Raw genomic sequence first — 21,772 nt, 5'->3', positions numbered from 1 at the left:
TATATTTTCCCACATTTTTGTTAAGTGGTTATGTTTCCTTTTTGGCAATTACCTGTTTTGGTGTTTTACACGTTTATCTATTGGGCTCTTAGGCATTTTCTTTCATAACTTGCTATGATGTGAATTCTTTATTTTTTTTATTTTTTTGGTTTGTTTATTTATTTAGGCTGCATTGGGTCTTCATTGCTGCGCGGGCTTTTCTCTAGCTGCAGCGAGCGGGGGCTACTCTTCGTTGCGGTGCGCGGGCTTCTCATTGCAGTGGCTTCTCTTGTTGCGGAGCACGGGCTCTAGGCACGCAGGCTTCAGTAGTTGTGGCACACGGGCTTCAGTAGTTGTGAGACGCAAGCTCAGTAGTTGTGGCTCGCAGGCTCTAGAGCGCAGGCTCAGTAGTTGTGGCGCGTGGGCTTAGCTGCTCCACGGCATGTGGGATCTTCCCGGACCAGGGCTCAAACCCGTGTCCCCTACATTGGCAGGTGGATTCTTAACCACTGTGCCACCAGAGAAGCCCCGTGAATTCTTTATTACATGGACATTAGTTATTTATTGTGAATTTCCCTCCGCTGGTTTTCATGTTCCTTTTGATTTCAGCCATGCTTCTCTTGGGCATAAGGGGAATTTTGAGTGCTCCGGGTCGGGGGCAGCTCTTGACCTTTGCGATTTCTCTTCTGGCTTTAAACTGGGTGTCCTGGGTGTGGCCGTGGTCTGCGTGTCTGTTCCGCCAGCGTCTCTGGGTGTGGTGCCCACGGCTGGTCCTGGCAATGGTTCTAGCAGGCCTCTCCCCACCTCATGGGTGAGAGAGGCAGGTGCGTGGGGTTTCCCTGAGAGAGTAGAGTTTCTTCCTACTCAATGACAATGAGTTTGTCATTGGTACTGAAGTAGTTACACTGATGATAACATCCGTGTGGTGTCCACAGCTGACAGCGAACGTCTAGCCCCCCTGTGCCTTTCGGAGCGTGTTGGTGCTGGGTCTCCCAACCTGCACCTGCCGGGCGCACAGGGGCTGCAGGTGCTCAGAAAGGCGGGGTCGGGGTGGGCCCTGTCTGGACGCCCAGGGGTCTTCTTAGCACACGCGACAGGCCCACCTGCCTGTGGAGCCTGGGCGAGCTGAGTGAGGGGGCTGCAGCCCTTGTGTCGTGTGGTGTTTGGGGCATCTTCGGAAGATCTTTCTAAGTCAGGGCCCTTGCGACTGAAATAAAGTGGCAAGTCCATGCCCTGTGTCCTGCGTGGGGCACCCAGGCCTCAGGTGGACAGTGGCTGGGCCACGTCCCTGCTGTGGTCACCTGGACAAGTCACCCACCTCACTGAACCTGCTTCCCGTTAACTTGGGACAACCCATTATTCACACAGCGTTTATCGAGCGCCTGCTGTGTGCCTGGCTCTGCTCTGGGCACTGGAATCTGATGGTCATCCACACAAGTCCCTCCTCCTGAGCTGCTTTCATGCAGTGGGGGACAGACAGCAAACCGATATGAAACACCAGTGGTGATGATGGCAGTAAAACAAGGTGCTGTGACAGGGAAGCCCCTCGGGCCACGTTTAATGTGGTGTCCAGAGAGGCTCTCTAAAGAGGTGAGAGTCGTCTAAGCTGCAGCTGGAATGACAGGAAGGAGACGCCTGTGCAAAGGCACTGGGGCAGAGAATCGGAGGGGGAGGAGGCCAGCAGGGCTGGTGAGCAGCGCGAGGAGGGGCTGTCTTGGAGAGCTTTCTCAGAACTTTGGGTTTTACTCCGAATTCCCTGGGAAGGTTCTAAGGGGGGCAGGGAACGATCTTTAAATAAAGATCCTGTGGCTGTGGCGTGGAGGGCAGACTGTCGGATGGGAGTGGAAGGGGCAACCAGTGCATTCTAGGGGTGATGGCAGCAGCCCGGGTGGGGAGCTGGCAGTGAGGGGGACTTTCTGATGGCCACGTGGGCTGGAAGCGTACGGGGGGTGGGCTGGTCCCCTCTGAGAGGTTGTTTGGGAGTGGCCCATCGGGGTGGGGGGGCCGGCAGCCGGCCCGGGGTGACCTTCGGGCTGGGTGCCAGCAGCCCCTGTGTGAGCTGAGCCTTCGTGTTAGGAGGAAGTACTGGCAGGCAGTCTGCTTCAGACTCTTGGGACCTGCAGACTCCCTCACTAACTGGGCGGGATGAGCTGTGAAGAAAGTGATTTTTCAGCATTTAAAGCAGGGACATGGGACCCCTTGTGTGGCCCCCACTGGGCCAGGCCTGGCGGCACGTGGAATCCTAGAGAATACAGTGGCATGTACTTTGTGCCACCTCCAGCACTCCACTCCCGCATGCAAACCCTGCATCCTCCCCCAACCCCAGAACCCCTCCCTCATCGCGCTCCCGGGGTTGCCAGCTGCCTGCTAAGCGCTTTGCATTCATTATCTGGGTCCAGCATTTTCCAAGAATGTCAACGCGGGGGTCTGACAGGTCTGAGGACTTGGCGGTTTCTAACTCTGTGATCTTGGCCTCCTTTTTAACCTCTTGAGAGTCAGCTGCGTCTGTGAAACGGGGCAGTAGACATAACAGAATGCAGGCAGAGTTTAGTGAGATGATCTACGTAGCTCTACCTGGTGCTCACTCAACATGGCAAATGTGTAACAAATCGTAACCATCTGGGTGCCCGAGGTACCACGAGGCTCCTTCTGCTTGCAGAATAAAAAGAGAGTGCCGCCCGAGGGGGGCAGCGCTTGACCCTGAGTGACGCTGACGGTGAACTTGTACTTCACTGTGGCAGGTGGTGGGGACTGGAGACCTGACCCACTGCTTGTCACTTCTGTACCCTCCGCGGGACCAGGAAGCAGTCGCGTGGGCAGTCTGAGCATTTCGCCTGATCGGCCTTCTGCTGGGCTTTGGGCTGAGGGAGCTGAGAGTAACCAGAGTCACGGGAGAGTTCCTGTTTTGTTTGGAATAACACGGCCCCTTTGCTTAGTTTTGTAGGGACCTGTAGGGGCGTGAACTGGGCGTCGCCGGTCGTAAAGGTGTGGCAGGAACGTCGGGGCGGTGATGCAGAACGGTGCGATGGCGGCGACATTCCACCTGCTGCCTGCCAGCTCGCGGATGCGGCCGTCAGTCCTGCGGCCTCTCCCAGCCTTGGCCGCCAAGGCTGATGGGTGGCCTTTGTCTTAATCAGGCTCGCTGACCTGGACGCCTCACTGATGAGGCCCCTTCTGTTTCCCTCACATGGGAGCCAGGCAGGGCGTGGGAGTGGGCGGGCTGCAGACTGCCCGTGGCAGCCCTGCAGAGGGCAGAGGGCAGGAGCTGGTGTGGAGCCTGGGTCTCTGGTCATGGTGATGTAAGCAAAGGCTGGGGTTTTCTGCCTGCGGCTCAGTCTTCCAGAGCCTGATGGCCGACTCCCCGGAGGAGGGGGCATGGGCTGCAAGTCAGGGGGCCTGGCCAATCCCTGTACCGCCTGTGAGGACAAGGGAGAGCCCCGCATCAGCGGCCCCCAGGTTCCCGCCTCCAAGGTTGGGTTAGGTCAGGTCCTTCCAGGACCCAAGTGCGAGGGCTCAGTCACGGTGGTAAAGTAGTTTCTGGAGAAGAGAAAGAAACCAGGAGCAATTTAATATCTTGGGTTTCTAAGAAACAGCTCTGCAGCATATCTTGGAATTTTGTCGGATCTGTCTAGACACCCGCCTTTGTGGGTCCCACTCTGTGCCAGGCGCGGGCTCTCCATGCCCATGGTCTCAGTCTGTGTTCACCCCCAGAAACCTGGGGGTCAGAGAGGCTGTGATGCTTGCCCGCTGTCACGTGGCAAGTGCAGAGCTGGAGTGGAAACTCAGTCCTTCCTACCAGAGCCTGTGGGCTTTTTCTCCTTGTGTGGGAAAGAGTACCGTAAAGATTTATCATAAAGGAATCCTGTTTGTAATAAAAAGCAGTCAGTCAGTCTGGCATGCCGAAAGGCTCCGTGGCGCCAGGGTGAGGGCAGGGTGGACGTCCTCCCTGCTTCCTGCCTGCAGCTGAGCGTGGTTGGCAACGGGGCAGCTGTTCCTTTAAGTCGCATTCTCCGTGGGAGCTGCGGCAGCCTGGGGTGGGGATGGGGGGAGGGAGGTGCCTGCCTGACAGATCTCCCCTCCTAAGCCCTTCCGGCTCCCAGCCAGACAGCCTGCCCATGACGTTCCCTCTGAGTCCGTCTTTCCTTCCCCACCGAAGCCGCTGATTCATCCACAGGCTGGAGTCCACTGTGCCATGGGGGGGGGTCTCGTGGCCTTGAGCCTCTTTGGGTGCCCCGTGATGGGGTGTGAGGGAAAAGGGGGCTCTGAACATCACAGAGTCCTGGCTGCTTTCTGACCAGAAACACAGATCGGGGGCGGGGTGGGGGACAGGGCCCGGGCCCGGCCAAGGTCACGGGGCTGGGGCCAGGTTGACCCATCCTTCCTCACTCCTCTCTGGCCTCCCTGTGCAGGGTGCTTCAAGGATGACCGCATCGTCTTCTGGACTTGGATGTTCTCTACCTACTTCATGGAGAAGTGGGCCCCGCGGCAGGACGACATGCTCTTCTACGTGCGCCGGAAGCTGGCGTACGTGGGCAGCGAGGGTGCCGTCGACGGGCGGAAGGTGAGTGGCCCCTCGGGGCCCAGCCAAGTCTCCCTGGAGGTCTGCTCTTGGTGTGAGAGAGGGGCTTCCCTGCAGTCCTTGTGCGAGTCGAGAGGGGAACATGGTGTTCATTTAGCACCTGCCAGGCTTCAGGAACTGTGCAGGGATGGCCACACACGCGTCTGATGGCGGGATGCGCTGGGCTTGTGTAGATAGACGTCATTATTAATCTTCACCACGACCCTGGAAAGCAGCGATTATCATCACTGTAGTACCTTGGAGGAAACATGGACAGAGGCTGGGTGATTTGGCCAGCATCTCATAATTAGTAAATAAATGGGGGAGCAAAGATTTTGACCCCTGGCCGCGGGCAGTTGAGCCGGCTTGGTGACGATGCTGTGCCTACCAGTCCCTGAGCGCTCACCACGCACCCGACACGGTGCTGAGCTCTCTGCCTCCCGATCTCGTTGTGTCTTCCCAGCGACCCAGCAGGGCAGGGGTTATTATCCCCGCTTTACAGAAGAGGAAGCCGAGGGCTCACAGGTGGAATGAGTCGCCTCACGTGTTTCATCCGCTAAGTTTGTGTAGAGCAGTTGATCGAACAGACTTTGCATGTTTCTCAGAAGCTTTATTTAGTATTTTGTAAAATGTTTAAGCAACCTGTATGCCAAACATGGAAACACGTTGCTTCCCTTTAAATACACGGAGACGGGAGGGCCGTGGAGGCAGGTCTTTGCAGCGTGCCCACCGCAGGGCCTGCAGCCCCGGGCCGGGGCTTGTTACCTGGGGCTGGTGCCTCCCCTGCCGTGTGCCTGCTCTTTGAGCCTGACGCGTGATGGGTTTTCTGCAGATGGACAGGCCTGGTACCCGCTGCAGAGGAGGCATGGTGGCTTGCAATGCCGGCGGCCGCATGGCTGGTCTGGCCGGGCTGCGTGTCATGCAGGAAGGCCCAGGGGTTGGCCAGGGTCCTCTGGTGTCCATCTGGTGTCTGCAGCAGCTGGCTGTGTGGCCGCGTTGTCACTGGGGCCAGTGGGCACTGGGACCCTGAAGTGCATCGCGTGGCGCCAACACAGTGTGGCAACTGCAGTGACCAGAATTTGGGTTTTATCCCCAGAGCCCTGGGAAACCACTGAGCCTGACAAGCCAACGAAGGGGACGTGGTCAGAGTTCCATGTGGCAGGCTCTCGGGCATAGGTGGGGGAAGGGCTGGGGGGCGTCAGAGTAGAAGTGAGGAGCTGCCGTGCTGCGCCGAGCCGGGCGGAGGGAGGGGTGTCGGGGTGGGGTCAACTCCGAGGAAGGCCCAGGAAGTGGGCTTAACTAGCAGGGCTTCAGGTGATTGAATGTGGGGCGGAGGGAAGACTTGGCCTGGCAGCCAGGTCTCTGGCTTGGGCCCGGGGTGAATCTGGAGGGGACACAGGAGGAGGGCAGGTGTTGGACGGGTTGAGTCGCAGGTGCCCGTGGGACATCCAGATGGCGGTGTCTTCCAGGCAGTGGGTTTCCTGTGTGAAACTGAGCAGAGAGGTCAGGGAGGAGCTGATTTGGGACCATGGGCACCAAGATGGCATGGGAAGAGGAGGGAGCCTCGGGGGAGTAACAGAGAGGCCTAGGACAGAGCCCTGAGCCAGCCTGACGTGGGAGGGACCAGCTGGAGATGTTGAGCGACTGGCTGGAGAGGTGGAGGGCTCCAGAAGTGGGCAGGCGTGGGGATGCAGGACGAGAGGGGGACGGGCCATTGGATCTGGTGACCAGAGGCTGTGGCACAGGCCTCGCCTGCACGGCCTTGGTGCTGGGTGGGACCCGAGCCACACTCAGTGTGGGCAGGGGGAGCCCTGGGAGGGATGGAGGGGTGGAATTTGGGGGCAGGTGTGGGTGGAGAGGTCCTGAGCTGAGTGCCTTCGGGAGCCTGGCCCAAGGTCCCCGGTCACCACACCCACCCTTCCGGTCCAGCATCGTCTCCCCCGACTGGCCTTGTAACCTAGTCCAGTCAGCTCCTCTCTAGGGCTCAGCCTCTCCTGGAAAAGGGGGCCGGGTTAAGGCCATCCCGTCGCACACAACTGGGGGGCCAGAGGTTTGGGCGATGTGACCACACGAGTCCCCTGGCAGAGGGCGGTGAGAGTCTTGGGTGCCTCGGAGCTGGCGACTCCCATGATGGGCGCGCTGTCCTCTGTCCTCGGCACAGCTCCCTCCACGGTTCGCCAGCGGGGAGACTGGAGCCAGGGCGCATCTGCCTGGGGGCAGACAGCCGGGAGGCAGCAGGGCTGTGGGCTCCGACTTCTGTCCGCCGCCTCTCCGGCCTGTTGGCATCTGCTGGGGTCCAGATTACAGATGACTTTTTTTTTTTTTTTTTGCAAAATCTTGGTGTTTTCTCAAAGGCAGGGAGACCAGAGGCTTCAGGAAGGACCGGGCACATCTGAGACTCTCAGCTGTGCCTTGGATTTCGGTGCCTGGAGAGGCCCCGGCTCTAGTCAGGGAGGGTTTTCTTAGCCTGACTTGGCCTTGAATTCTCCAGGCGGGCAGGCGGGAACAAGGAGAGGTCAGGTCTGCGTGTTCCCAGAGTGGCCGGGCAGGGAGGCGAAAGGAATGGGCAGACGATGGTCTCTTTCTCGCGGGGAAAGAACCCTGGACTCAGGACTGAGGAGTTTGAAGCAGGAGGCCCGGGGCCACGTGCGAGCTCTCCTGAAGGTTGGGGGCTGTTGAGGTCGGGGGGGAGCCTGAGTCCATGGGAGTGTGTGGCAGTCTAGCTGTTCACGTGCTGGAATGTTCCATCGAACACCTGCCATGAGCTCTGTACAGATGCCTCTCTCCCAGCACTGGGAGCACAAAATGACTCAGACTTGGCCCGGTCCTCGGGGAGCCCGCAGTCTGTTGGGATGGACAGACAGCGTGGCCAGTGGCACGTGGAGCCGTCGGTGCTGTGATGGTGGGAAGAGTGCGGGTGTCTGGGGACCCACAAAGAGGAGGAGGTGACACCTGGCCGGAATGTTGTAGGACAGAGAGAGGGGACGGCAGTGGACTGAGGACATTCGTGTGGAGGGACCGGCACACGCAGAGCGGGAGGGGCGTGTCAGGCGCACGTACGACGGCACCCTGCCGGGCTGGGCCATGTCACATCTGCCAGTAGTGTTTGGAAGGCAGCCGGCGGGCAGCGATGTGGGGAGATCCCGCAGGCCTGGGGGTGCGAGGTGGGCAGGGAGGGGGAGTGAGGAGACCACACAGCCGCTCCCAGGCAGCTTCTCTGCCCGCACTGCTCAAAAGAACGGAAAGGCAAGCCCCTGGCAGGCGTGCTGCGGGCCCTACCGAAGCGCCTGCGCGCTGCGGGTTCTCTGCGGCAAGCCCGGGCTGCCTCTGGCCCCCTCCTCGCCCTGCAGCCTAGCGGTACCCGGTCACCATAGCAACCCCAGGGCTGCCTGCGCTAGGCCAGTGGTGGAGGGTGGATGGGTGGACGGGCCTCCTGTAGGTGAGGTGAGGAGAGCAGTGTGGGCGGCACAGGTTGCTGGGACCCCCCCCACCCACTGCAGGGCCTGAGGGACAACCTTGGAGGCTGAGTTCTTGGTGAACTCTGGGTCGCATAGCTAGAGAGCCCAGGAGTAAGGAGTCCATGTCTGTGTTAGCACCTGGCGGGTGCAGTGGTGAGGGAGAAGACGCCCCCGTGGGGCTGGGACTCACTTCTGCCCTGGGCCTCGCAGCTGGCTGAGGCCGAGCCCGAGGTGGAGGTGGAGGTGTACCGGCGGGATTCCAAGAAGCTGCCGGGCCTCGGAGACCCTGACATCGACTGGGAGGAGAGCGTCTGCTTGAACCTCATCCTGCAGAAGGTACAGGGGAGCCGCGGGGCAGGGCTCCAGGAGGGGGGCTGTCAGAAGGCCCTGAGGGACAGCAGACCCCTCCACACCCCCGTCCTGCGCTCTCTTCCAGCTGGACTACATGGTGACATGTGCTGTGTGCACACGAACTGATGGCGGGGACATCCACGTCCATAAGAAGAAATCCCAGGTGAGCCCTCTGGCTGCCCCGTGTTTACTTGGGAGGCAAGTCCTCCTGCTGCCTTCCCTGCCCCGAAGTGAGCGTCCGGCTCCAGAAGTCCATTCAGCCCCCGGGGGCCTATGTCCTGCTCAGGAGCGCTAAACCAGTCATCCCAGACGGCTTCTTCCCAAGTGGCAGCCTTGAGCGTGGCCTGGCTCTGGGTAGTGTGACCGCGTTGACCTGTGCCTTGGGCAGCACACTCCACCCCACTGAGTGGCTCCTGGTCTGGGTGCAGGGCCGGGGCCACACTCAGTCCTTCGCATCTCCTTTCTTTCAGCAAGTGTTCGCATCCCCCAGTAAACATCCCATGGACAGCAAAGGGGAAGAATCCAAGATCAGCTACCCCAACATCTTCTTCATGATCGACAGCTTCGAGGAGGTGGGCTTTGTCTCCCTCTAGCTCCCCCTCATCAGGGAATACGAGGGAATACAAGACGCTTTTCCCTCAGGCCTCACACGCCTTCAGAAAGGCGGTGGGCGCTGGGCTGGGGTTGCGCTCTTCCTGCTGTTTGACTCGGGGCAAGTGAGTTCACCTGGCTCAGAGCCTCGGTTTTCTCATCTGTAAAATGGGCATCAGAGTTGAAAGGTCAAAGAGCTCATGAATAATGGGAAAATGCGCCGTAAATGCCTACAGAGAGTGCTTCCCAGGCGGGAGGAATCATTGTTATGGCCCTTAAACTCTGAATCAGGGCCTCCACACCTTGGGATCCTAGGATGTCCAAGATGGCTAGGGCTCTAGAAGTCATGTGGACCAAGCTTCTATTTTAAGGTTGGGAAAACTGGGGCCCAAGGCAGGTGACTCGACTGGGAAATGTGGGGTGCCCGGAACCCAGCTGCTTAGCACTTGGCGACCCTGCCAGCTCCTGTCCAGCCACTCTCCCCTGTCGAGGCCCTGGCAGCGGTGCCGGTACCCACCGGAGTGGATCGGGGTCCTGGGAGGACTCAGGAAGAAGGGGGCCTGTGTTTCAGGGCTCGTCTCGATTGGATTGGTGTGTTGAGGCATCTCAGGCTCACACGGCTCATCCGTGGCAGAGCTGAGATTTGAACCTCAGTCTGTGTGACCTCAGAGCTCGGCCTGTACGCTGGCCCCCGGGAGCAGTGACTCGAGCAGGGGCGGGGTGCGGAGTCCCCTGCAGGCCACCCTGGCAGTCGGGCGGTCCATCCATCGGGCACCTGAGCTGGTGCCTGCACGTGAGCCGTGAAGCTCGGGGCGGGTGGGCCGAGTGCCCACAGCTGGGGTGGAGGAGATCCTAGAAAGCGGGCCAGACGGTTCCCGTGGACCGTTTAACTCCCTGGCATGAGGAAGAGTGATGGGGGCAGTGTCCTTCCAGTGGCCAGGGCGGGTGCGTCCTCTTCCGGTCCCAGAGTCACCGTTATCAACCCCACCCCCTTGTAGACGCTGCCCCCGCCCCGCGGTAGCCTGTCCGCCTTCCTGTGCTGGTCTTGGTGGAGCCGCGGGGGGCCTTGAGCAAATACCCTGACATCTGTGGCTCAGCGTTCCCACCTGCAAAGTGGGAGTTCCTGAGCAGTCCGCCCTGGGCCAGTGAGAGGGTGCTGGGCTGGGAGCCGGGCTGCGGCTGGGTGGTGGCAGCTGGCAGGCGATGAACCCGTCTCTGCCTCGCGCCCCACCCCAGGTGTTCAGCGACATGACCGTGGGCGAAGGAGAGATGGTCTGTGTGGAGCTGGTGGCCAGTGACAAATCCAACACGTTCCAAGGGGTCATCTTTCAGGGCTCCATCCGCTACGAGGCGCTCAAGAAGGTGTACGACAACCGCGTGAGTGCAGGGCGGTGCAGGGCCCAGGGGCAGGCGCCCCCCAGGCCCCCTTCTGCCCTCGCCCGGCTCGGAGCTGTACCTGCCCCTCCTTGGAGCGCCGCAGCCCCCCGGAGCCCCCTTAGGCGGTTGTGTTGTGCTCTCTACAGCACGTCTCGGCCCACTCCGGCCCACTCCGGCCCCCGAGGGAAGACCCTCCTGGGATTAGCCCCTGCTAGACTGAACTGAGGGGAGAGGAGTCCAGGTGGACGGGCCGCTCTCCCGCAGCTGAGCACTGTCCTGAGGACGTCCTCTCTCTGGAGCCTGGGAGGAAGGGACAGGGGAGGTGGTCTCAGGTCCCACTGGGCTGGGGCTCTCTTCCCGGCCTGTGCTGGCCCTGCGTGGGGCATGGTCATCGGGCTGAGAGGGGCATCAGCCAGGGATCCGTAGCGCCCCGGCACTGCCCTGCCTCGTGGGCGAGCCCAGGTCAGCCGGGGCTCGGTCCCCCTAGAGGTGGGCTGGCAGTCCTCAGGGGCTGCTCGTGGCCCCAGGGAGCGGGCATCCCTACCTGCCTGACTCAGGCCCTCTCCCACCCGTCCGCAGGTGAGTGTGGCTGCCCGCATGGCACAGAAGATGTCCTTTGGCTTCTACAAGTACAACAACATGGAGTTTGTGCGCATGAAGGGGCCACAGGGCAAGGGCCACGCCGAGATGGCGGTCAGCCGTGTGTCCACTGGTGACACGTCCCCCTGCGGGACCGAAGAGGACTCCAGCCCGGCTTCGCCCATGCACGAGCGGGTAAGGGCTGCGCAGCTCGGGGAGGGACCTCCCGTCCCTCAGATCTGCTTCCCACCGTCTCCCTGATCCTTACAGCCCCCGGTGAGGTAGGTGTCATCATCCCCAGCCTTCTGGGGAGGAGGCCGAGGTTCAGAGAGGGCAAGTGACTTGCCCAGGGTCGCACAGCAGGTTAGCGCCTGGGCCCTGAGCTGCCGCTGTGGCGGGGCTCCGTCTCCAGGGTTCTGGCGCCTGCCTCATTGGACCTGCTGGGTGAGTGTGGGCACGTGACCGGCCTTCCCGGAGGGTGAGCCAGGGGTGAGGAGGAGCCAGCCTCCCCTCCTGCCCCAGCAGCATCAGCCGGAGAGCGCAGAGACCCTGGGGTCGCCTAGCTCTTCTCTCTGCCCGGGCCACTTGTTTACAAGGTGTTGTGCACCTGAACTGCTGGGAGGCCACCAGCAGCCCGTGGGTGGGCCTGAGCTTTCGGGTCTGCAGGCCTGGGGACCCAGGCTTGCCTGATGTACTTGCCCTGTCCTAGATCACATGGCTCTCGTGTGACAGCACTGAGCCTTTGAGCCCTGCTCTTTCTAGCCACTGTCCTTCCCCAGGGGTGGGAAGCTGAGGTCAGTGGCAGCTTTATTCGCAGAGCCTCCAAGGGGCCCCAGGGCTCAGGCAGGGGAAAGTCTCCAGCCCGCTGGCTGCTTTGCCCCAGTTGGGTCTTCAGAGGGGGCAGCTCAGAGCTGGGCGTCTTGGATGAAGACAGGGTACTGGGGGCACCTCCAGGAGAGGGGCTGCTGGGGGGCTGGAATCCAGGTGCTGCTGCTTGCGTGAACTGGGACAGGTCTCTTCTCCTGAGCCTCAGTTTGCTCATCCAGAAACGGGGTGAAAACACCTGCCTCCCGAGGTGCTGGGGGCTCAGAGGAGCCGCTGAACATCAGATGGGGCCCTCGGGTCACAGCCGCTGTGGGGACGGCGTCTGGTCTGCCTGGGAAAATGGCTCCTGAGCGTGTAAGTCACGCATCACTGCGGGCGCGCCTTAGGCGGGGGAGCGCATACGTGAAATACTTCTAATTCTGTAAAATTACGTTCACCTTGCACATCTCCAGGTAGTCAGATGGCGGTTTTCCTTCTTTGTACGTCTTTTTTTTGCTTTGAAGTTTCTGCAATGAATGTGTTTTATAAGCAGAACAGAAACAATAAGTGCTCTTTTTTGTGATGATGGGTGAGAATTCCAGGCAGGGGCCTCTGTTGTCTTGGGAATAGAGGGGGTTTACAGTCGAGATAAGGAGGTTTATTCTTCTCCTTGGTCCTAAATTGCCCACTGAGGCCCTAACGAATGTGTATGTGAAACCCCTTGTGAAGACGTGGCCTGGGCTTGGGCTGGACAAACCTGGGTGCCCGTTCCAGCCACTTGTTTGCCGAGTGACCACAGATCGGTTACTAGACCTGCCCGGGCCTTGATTTTCCATCTGTCAAATGGGGGTGATGATCTTTCTCGCTCAGGGTGGCTGCGGGGGTGAAGGAGACGGTGCCTGGGAAAGTCCCTGGCCCATAGTAGCAGGGAGGCCTGGGGTCAAGGGGAGGGGCTTGCCAGGGTCACGCAGCTGTCAGTGGCAGGCCCTGACCTCCCAGGACTGCACGGGCCCCCTCCACCTCTGTGCTCACTGTCGCTTGTCCCCTCCCTTTTCCAGAGGGGTCGTTTGTAACCAGCGCATGACAAATGCAGACTCTGTGTGTATTGTGGTTTCTGGTGTTTGTTTTTTATCTTTTAAAAACCTTCCCTGGCTTGTGGGAGGACCGTCTGGAGCCCAGCGGCCGCCGGGACTCTGGTGGATGTCGGAGCCGTGACGAGGAGGCTGATGGGGCTCCCGAAGTCTCAGTCCCAGCTCGTCTTGTTCCTCAGATTCTTGTTTGCATGGGGAGGAGGGAGGAGATGGGCCACGTTCCCTCTGCCTGGAACGCCCTTCCCCCCCTTCTTCACCTAGCGAACTCCTACTCGTCCTTCAAGACCCAGCTCAAGCGGCATCTCCTCCGGGAAGCCTTTCCTGATTTCCCAGGCTGTTGATTCCTTTTGCCTCTGTGCTCCCCTGTATCCTATGCTTCCGTTTTTCTGTCTCAACAACAACATTCGGTCTGTGGTTGTCACTTTTGGGTCTCCTGCCCCCAGCAGACTGTGAGCTCCTTGAGGGCAGGGACCACTGTCACGTGCCTGTCTGTCCTTAGTGCTGCCCTGAGTGGGTGTGGAGAATGGGTGGTGACTGGCAGTGTGGCTGGAAGAGAGGAGAGGAGGAGATGGAAGCATGGACCGCTTGGCCACTGCACGTCTATGAAAGGATGCTGGGAGAGAGGGGGGATGGGACATAGTAGCCAAAAGAAGAAATCAGGGTGAAGAGCATGGCCTTAGGGGCAGAAGACCTGGGTTGCAACCTGGTGTGGCCACCATCCTGCTGGGTGACCTCGGGCACGTCAGGGTCGCTGTCCCGCCTTAGTTTCCTCTTTGTCAGATGGGCTGATGCCGGTTCCCGTTGTGGGAGGTTGGGAAGGTTCGGTGCCGTGGCGGGTGCTTGAGCCGCATCAGCGGCCAGGCTTGCTTTGGGCTCTGACGACCCTCTAACTGGCGTTTGAGGCCCGCAGGAGGGCAGCCCGGTCCCTCCCGGGGCAGCGCTGGAGGCCAGCACCCGCTGGGCCCCAGCAGGGCGGGTGTCCTTGTCGTCCGAGGCGGGAGGTGGGTGGGCACTGGGACCCCGGGTCGGTGGGCCGCTCTGGTGACTCGCCCCTTGTTCCCAGGTGACCTCCTTCAGCACTCCCCCAACGCCCGAGCGCAACCACCGGCCCGCCTTCTTCTCCCCGTCCCTCAGGAGGAAGGTGCCCCGCAGCCGGATGGCGGAGATGAAGAAGTCTCACTCGGCCAACGACAGCGAGGAACTCTTCCGGGAGGATGACGGGGGAGGTGACGCTGCCCCTCCCCAAGCTGCTTCCTTCCCCCATCCACAGTTAGAGGGCCGGCGGTCCCGGGCGGGGATGGAGCCATGGACAGACAGACAGAGGCCCACCGAGAGGCGCCCCCAGCCCGGCGCTCTCAGCGCTCAGCGTGTGAGGCACAGCTGGCAGTCTGCACTGATTTCAGGGGTTCAGAGCCTTCCCGACATCACTGGTCTGCCTGTTCGGCCGAGCGGGTGGGGGAAACGCCTGCCGGGTGAGGGGAGCTCCGTGGTCCGCGTGCACATGCTGTCACCTCCCTCCCTGGCTTTTCTTCTCAGGTCGCTCTGGAACCCCGGGTAGGGGGGGGCATCCCTCAGGGTCTCTCCTTGTTCCGTGCGGTCCCCTCAGGGCTCACCTGCCCTCCCCGAGCCCGCGGGCCCGTCTGTCTGGCAGCCCGCTGGGCGTCTCGGCCCGGATGTCGCAGAGGCCCTGGTTCTCAGCCACTCAGTGTGCAGTGTCTCCTGACTGGCCTGCGCCTTCCCGCTGCTGCCTCTGTGCACGTGGGCCCCGCCGTCAGCCAGCCGTGCGGCGGGGCGGCGGGTCCGTGTTCGTCAGAAGAGCAGCGGGAAGCCATCTGGAGGAGCTGGGCTGTGGCGTTGAACGGTCCTGACTGGCAGGACCCAGAGGCAGAGGGCCTGCTGGACGAGACCCTGGCCAGGGCCAGGAGACGCCGGCACCGGCCTCAACCTGCTCTTGCGTGAGCTTGGGCGAGCGCCTTCCTCACCTCGGCTTACTTCCAGACCAGCAGGAAAGCACTCGTAGCCCCCAGCCTGCCTTCCCAGGCGACCCGTAGATAGGCTGATCGTGACAGGTCATCCCAGCCTCACCCCCATGGCCTCCCAGTGACAGACAGTACCAGAGGGGAGCAGCGAAGTGACACAGTGTGGCGATGCGCCAGACCCCACAGAGGAGACTGTCCAGGACAGAGAAGGGGGTGTCAGGGAGGGCTCAGAGGGGTGGGCCCTGAGGGGTAGGATTGGGCTGGATAGGCAGGAAGGGGCGATGGGGCGCCCAGCAGAGGGTCGAGCTGGGCCAGGGAGGCGCCACCTGGAATGGGAGGTGTTCTCCCCGCCGCCTGGGCCTGACCGGCCTTCTCCCCTCCAGCCGACCTGCACAATGCCACCAACCTGCGGTCTCGGTCCCTGTCCGGCACGGGGCGCTCCCTGGTCGGGTCCTGGCTGAAGCTGAACCGAACAGACGGGAATTTCCTTCTTTATGCACATTTAACCTACGTCACTTTGCCGCTGCACCGGATTTTAACAGGTAATTTTGACTTTGTGTGGGACCTCTGGGAAAACCATGGCCCCTGAAGGTGTCCCCTTGGGCCGTGCCCTGGCGCCCACCCTGTTATAGTCGAGGGGGAGGCAGAGCTGTCACTGACGGGCCGCAGGGCGGTGCCGGGCAGCGGCTCCAGAGTCCCCGCGTGAGCCCCGTTCCCCGTGGCCTCGCCAGGCGGTGCAGCTGCTCCAAGCCCATTCGTCCCCCGTCTGCACGGAGGGTGGTCACAGCACCGCAGTCACCCGAGGGTTGGAAGAGAAAACGCCCGTGAACGACGTGGCGTGCTTCCTTCATAAATGGAGCACTGGGGGTGTGACCGCCCGCGTCTTCCCCGCCGCCCTAGACATCCTGGAAGTACGGCAGAAGCCCATCCTGATGACCTAGCCGTGTGCGGGGCCCACGCGGAGCCTCCAGCCCTGCCCAGTCCTGGGAGTGCTGCCAAGTGCCTACCTGTCCACCGTCACTGGGGTCTTCCGGGACCACCCAGCGCCGCAGCCGGAGCCAGGCGGGACCACTCGACTCCCGGGGCCAGGGCCAGCTCCACCAACACCAGCCCAAACTGAAGTGCCTCGTTCTCCTCCCCGCTGGCTCTGCTCCTGCCCACCCACCCGGCACCCTCAGCCCGTCTCTGGAGAACCCTCTGCACCCAAAGAGGACCAGAGATGCCAAGAGGCATAAGAGAGAGCAGAGGAGCAGCCAGCATCCAGAGGGAGTCCAGCCCTGCGGACCCGATGTACGCATCCCGACAGGCGGCAGGCAGAGACCACTGGCTGGGGGCACGCAGTGTGTCAGACTGTCAGCACTTAAGGAACAGTGGTTTCAGATTTTGTGACACTGTACCGATGACCTTCAGCATCCAAGTTAGTCCCGATCGTCTGTCCTCCCTCGTTTACTCCTGGTTGTAGATGGGTTTCCACGGGGAGCGGGGAACACGGCTGTCTGATGGTTTTGCCCTGGGCTGGGAATACCTCACCCCGTGCCCGGTTCCAGACAGGCCCCCATCCTGCCAGAATGGCCTTTGCTTCCAGCCAAAGAGCATCACCAACACACACACCTCCAGCTTGGAGACAGCCACCCCATCTGCGCCTCCGCTGGCGTGGCCTGCGGAATTTGGATTCTGAGGGCAGGAGAGAGTGCTTGGTAGCCGGGCAGGAGAAGGGTGGGGTCCCTGCCAAAGGGCGAGGAGGGGTCTGCGTTCTCCCAGGAAGGTTCCAGGCAGAACCTCCGTCCTCTGGGGCCAGGGGAGGGGATAGGGTGTTTCATCTTCCCTGGTTTCTTAGAGCGTATTTCCTTTGAATGGGCGTGCTGGTCCCATTTCTCAGACCAGTCACTGAGGCAAAGGGGAACTGGCTTCCATGTGGCTTGTCAGGCCCCGTCCCAGCTTGAGGGGTTTCCACCTGTGGTGACACATTGCGCTCTTCTGAGAACCGTGAGCCCCCTGGATAAGAGAAGCGTTCCCCTGCCCACGGGAATAAGCCGTCAGCTGGGTCTCTGCTGCTCTGTTTTGCTTGCGTCCTCAGGAGTGTTTGAAGGGTTCCTGGTGTACTAGGGTTAGAGAGCCTCTGGGGCAGAAGACGGAGAGGAGGAGGGGCGCGTTTTCCCGTCCGTTTCCATTCTGCGCGTTCTAAGGGTCTGCGTTGGGCTCCGGGAACCGGGGACTACTTTGGGGCTTCTCCAGATTTTGTATGCTGTTATTAAAAGCGAGCTACTGCATTTCATTCTGCCTCAGTTTGCCCACCTGTCGATGGGGCTGATACCACCTACCTCACCGCAGTCTCCAGGGTTCCGGTGCACGACCGGGTCAGGGCGAGATGGCCAGCCCTCCTGCATAGCTCAGCTCAGGTCAGGTGGCAGACCATCGGGACGCTTACCCTACCCCACACCCTGGTCACCAGGCCGGGGAGGTGAGTGGTGGGGTCGGGGCGAACGTTCTTGCGTTCTCTGACAGCGCCCGGCTCGTGCTCGGCTGCATCTCAGCTCCCCGCACAGCTTCACGTTCCAAAACTGTCTTAGCGCAGCACAGAGTCAGGTCACGCCCCAGAGTGTTGGAGCAGAGAGCGCCTCAGGGAGCCGTGAGCCTGGCCCGGTGTTCCCAGGTGCCGGGTGAGTGTTCTCTGGGGAGCCCAACTCTGCAGCCACGTGTCCGAGGCAGCTGAATTACAGCTTTTCCTCCAGGCTCCTTTTCTTCCTGGTCTTCTGGGGTCTGAAGACTGGCTCAGTTCTTGGGAGAAATGCAGTCCTAACGTATCTGCCGCGGAGGGATGAGGTCGTTTCGCACATGCGCAGTGCAGCCGCCCTCCCCGTTCTCATAGGGGAGGAGCCCGAGAAGGGTCCGCCCACACTGGAGCCAGAAATCGGCTCCTCCTCAAACGAAAGTTCTGCCTCGAAGGGTAACTGAGGGCCAGTTGCAAGGAACGCGTGAACGTGCTTTGCAGAGCTTAGACATGCGGGCCACAGTGGTCTTAGAGATCACGCCTCACTGGTAAAGCGCGTGAACTTAGGTAGCACCTAGCGTGTGCAGGCACCGTGCTAAACGTTTAGCTGCTTGTCATCACCCCCTTCTTACAGATGAGGGAGCAGCCACACACGAGAGGTTGGGACAACAGGAGCCCAACCCAGGCGTCTGGCCCCAGTCGACACTGAGCCTCGACACCGTGCTGCCCCAGGACTGATGCACGAACGTTCCGTGGAATCGACCTTTCTCAGTCTTAAATCCTCCAGAGGCTACTTCTGACACTGAATTTAAAACATGCTTAGAGGCACTTGGTAACTAGGCAGTAAGCTGTTACTCTGAGTTTTGCTTTTCTCAAAGTCACAAATGACATCAGTAACAGAGTGACAAGTGACGGGGCCAGAACTGAGGCCCCGACATCCCAGGGCGTCCTGGTGTTGACACATCTTACTTCCTGTAGGGCCATCTTTCGTTTTCTGGGAACATGCCTGTCTCTTGTATAAGGAGGGGACAGCCAACGCGCGTGAACATCTCTTAAACGGTAATTGGAATTAAAGTGCAGTTTTCCTTTGAAGAAACCTGTAACCTCTAAGCTTTTTAGGACATTAATAAGAAAGTTATCTTCTTTTTAGAATCAGACCCGTGTCTTCTCTGTTTCCATCTCCTTCAGCACCCGAAGGTTCAGGCAGTGTTTAGTCTCCATTCCGATGTCTGATGGAAGGAACTTTCAGTTGTCTGTGCAAACAGCTGAGGTTTGTTATTTCAAAAGAAGGATATTATTTTTAAGTAACAGAGAAGTAGTCAAAGAGAAGAAAGGGCAGAACATTCTAAAGCCAGTCAACTTGGAGATAGCGTGGGTTTTCTGGCGAGTCAGAGCCTTGCTAACGTTTGGGCTTCTCAAGGACTGTGAACAAATCATCAGAAATCAATTAGGTTTCTGTCAATGATAGTAACGGCAGACAGGCATGTTCCTGATGTGATTTTTTTTTCAAAGAATCTAGCTAGAATCGAACCAGGACCTATTTTTGCTGTTTTAATCACAGACAAACTAGTCAGTAGAGATTTTTGAAGAATGATGTGAAAACTATTTCTTAAAAGACATTCCAGAGGAAGTCCCTATGCAGTTGGTACATTCTAATGACTGACTTCTGAACAACATTCGACATTATTGTAATGAGGGGGTTTTAAATTGCTGGCCAAAATTCTTCAAAGAGTTACCTTGAAAATATAGATTTACCTATAAAACTGTCAACTTTTTAATGCGCCTTGGTGATAGGTTTCACTCTGATAATTCTGTTCAGTTTTCCAACGTAGCTGGAATTTAGTTACAAAACCAAGTGTCTTTTGCCAGTACATTGATTATTCCTGTGCAGGCTTTCTCTCTTCTGTGTATCAGACAGCAGAATTACTTCCCTTCAAAAAGATAATCGCCCTAATGGGACACAGACTCCGACAGGGATGTGATGCTGGCCGACATCGGGCCCTGGACCTGGAGTGGAAGTAGCCTCTGGAGGCGTTAGCAGTCCCCCGGGAGTCGGGTGATGGGTGCACCGGGGCATCTTACCTTTGTTCCTGTTCACTGACAGACGTGATCCTCAGCGGAGAAGGAATCCTGCAGCCCTTCGTCTAAGCCCCGGGAACAGACAGCCCTGGACAACTCGCGGGACACCGCACAGAAGCCAAATCACTTGAACACCGAGTGGCCTGGGGCTGGGTTCAGAGTCCACAGCGGGTAGAGCCTCAGAAGCAGAGGCAGCCAGCCGCGTGGAGCCGTTGGTGTGTAGTTTTCTACTCTTCCCAGGGCAGGCGGGCATCTTCGTGGCTGCGGTTCCAGCCCTGAGCTCAGTAGATGAAAACCAACAGCGACGCTCCAATGCTGCTGAGCGGCTGCCAGTGTCGTCTTTAGTCCCCACTTCCTAGAAGGTTGGACGATTTAGGTGTAAATAGCAATCTTTTATGGTCTCCAAACGAGTTGTGTGTGAGAATATGTAAACCTACGAAGAAAACCTGTTGAGATTTTTCACTACTTTGAGGCCTAACTAAAATGATTTCTACAAAATATATTTTAGCAGAAACACCAGGACGGCATACATTGGCTATATTAGGATCTAGCTGGCAGTGCTGTTTCCATAAGCTCCGTCAACAGCTTCTGGATTAACCATCTTCCACATACAATAGAAATAATTTCTAAGCAGTTGTTTGTGTTCGGCTGCTAGCTGGGCTTTATGATTTTGCATTTCTTTTGAAAGTTGATTTGCATGTTGGGTATTATTTATTTCTTCTCTGATGAATCTGTACCTGTTTTTTTCTCCAGTGGGTGTTTCAGATTACAGATATTACAGCAGTGTGCTAATTTACTGATTGAACCTTAATTTCCCCCCAGAGGTGTCTTAAACTTCCTTTGGAGCTTTCACACCCTGGCTCTGGCAGGCCCGGGCGTCAGCGAGGGGTCTGGAGGCCAGCAGCTACAGTTTGGTCAGACGCTGTATTTGCAAAATGAAACCAGAGATTGTTTCAGCGTCAGCTCTCTCAGCCCCTGTGAAGTCAGTTATAAAATTCCCAAGCCTTTGCCAGAGAACCTCTGCAAAGTCCCTGGGAGAAGTGGGAAAGTGACTAGAATAAAAGGAGTCCCAAGTTCCTGTTCTGGCAGGCTTCGCATGAGCTACTGGTCTTCTGGAAGGTGGCTTTGGACCGTGGCTGGCTGTTGCCTCCCAGCCCCGGTTCATCGGGTTGACACCGAGGATGCTCACAGCCCCTCAGGCTGACTCTGCCAGAGCCTCCTACTCCGGTTCCTGCAGGTGGAAGCACTGCTCAGGCAGTGGGCTTTTTCTTTCTGTGGTCAGGTGCACTCTTACGTCATAGGGTGATGGGCACAAGTAAGGCCTAAGACACTGTAGAAGGTTATAGAAAATGACAACAAAAAGGGGGGCAGTCTGCGAGGGACACTTCCACAAATCTAGAAATAGAGTAAAGGTCATCACAGCACATCTCTCTCAGAAACACCGGAGCCAGGATTCTCTGAACTGGCGTCACCAAGGGTGGCCTGTCCTTCGGAAGGCGTACAGACGGCACCTAGAAAGGAGGCAGTTTAGTAGGTGAAAAAGGTGACTTCCTTCTCACCCACATCAGCCCCCTTGTTGTTAATAGTGAGGAGGTCCTTTTAAGACAGTCACCTGATTAGTAGAGGTGGGGAGACAGTCTGTACCCTGGAAGCTATACCTGCAGTAACTGCATTCCTGTTCACTGCTTACTCTTGAGGGCTATGCTGCTGTTTGCGTTTTTATTCTGACCTAGATGCACTTCTAGGAACTACTGTCATGCCCTGGCTTAGGAAAAAAATGTTGACTGGAAGGGAAGACCTTTGGGAATTTTATACCGGCAGAAGGGGTAAGTGTAAAGTAACTGACTCCAGACAATAACACGGTTCACTGTATATATACGTGTTGGATGTGTAAACATGCTGTACTTCGTGCTCGATTGTTAAAATGACAGAACAGCTGGAAAATTTATATGAGGAAGGAAAAATATTTGTTCTGGGGATGATTAAACAAAAGATGTCTTTGCTTTTGCCCACAGCAACATTAAATTCCCTCCTGACTTGGCCTCCACGTAAGCCAACAGGCTTATTAACAAGATACTTCCTTCCTATTTGTGGGTTAAGGGTCTTTCATCCTGGAACCTGACTTTAATAAAACAATTAGACTGCTCAGTTTGAAATACCATGGTTTTTAGTAAACTTTAGTGATTATAATTTAAATAAACAATTTTGTTTAAAGGATTTTAGCCAATTTCAGAAACCAGTGACGCACAGTCCTTCAATGGGCACATACATACCTTCAGGTCACACTGGAGGGAGCCCGCGTGGCTCTTCCCCTCGACAAGCTGCACCTCCTTAGGGTTTTGTGAACTGTAGAGTAGAATCACCACCCACCTTCCCAGATGCAGTGAAGCTGGAGACACGTACAAAGGCTGGCATAGTTCCTGGCAACTGTGATT

The 21,772-nt window shown here is 58.4% G+C and overlaps 1 protein-coding gene across 2 annotated transcripts in view; it reads left to right on the top strand.

Moving 5' to 3' along the window:
* Window positions 1–21,493, top strand: part of KIAA0930 (KIAA0930 ortholog) — a 44,512-nt gene extending 23,019 nt beyond the window's left edge. The window contains exons 2-10 of one of the 2 annotated variants that reach the window (XM_067698358.1): window positions 4,389–4,540; window positions 8,206–8,331; window positions 8,432–8,509; window positions 8,817–8,918; window positions 10,174–10,314; window positions 10,894–11,088; window positions 13,852–14,014; window positions 15,151–15,309; window positions 17,893–21,493. In XM_067698358.1, the coding sequence (XP_067554459.1) occupies window positions 4,389–4,540; window positions 8,206–8,331; window positions 8,432–8,509; window positions 8,817–8,918; window positions 10,174–10,314; window positions 10,894–11,088; window positions 13,852–14,014; window positions 15,151–15,309; window positions 17,893–17,996 (1,220 nt within the window). In that variant the 3' untranslated portion in view covers window positions 17,997–21,493. Of the gene's footprint in view, window positions 1–4,388; window positions 4,541–8,205; window positions 8,332–8,431; window positions 8,510–8,816; window positions 8,919–10,173; window positions 10,315–10,893; window positions 11,089–13,851; window positions 14,015–15,150; window positions 15,310–15,667; window positions 17,043–17,892 lie in introns of those variants that run through there. The other variant, XM_067698359.1, reaches the window with a different exon arrangement.
* Window positions 21,494–21,772: the final 279 nt, after the last annotated feature.

Source organism: Pseudorca crassidens, chromosome 11, assembly GCF_039906515.1.
Source record: "Pseudorca crassidens isolate mPseCra1 chromosome 11, mPseCra1.hap1, whole genome shotgun sequence".
Taxonomy (NCBI): domain Eukaryota; kingdom Metazoa; phylum Chordata; class Mammalia; order Artiodactyla; family Delphinidae; genus Pseudorca; species Pseudorca crassidens.
The sequence above is the reverse complement of the archived record's forward strand: the minus strand, read 5'-3'. Positions and strand labels throughout refer to the sequence as shown.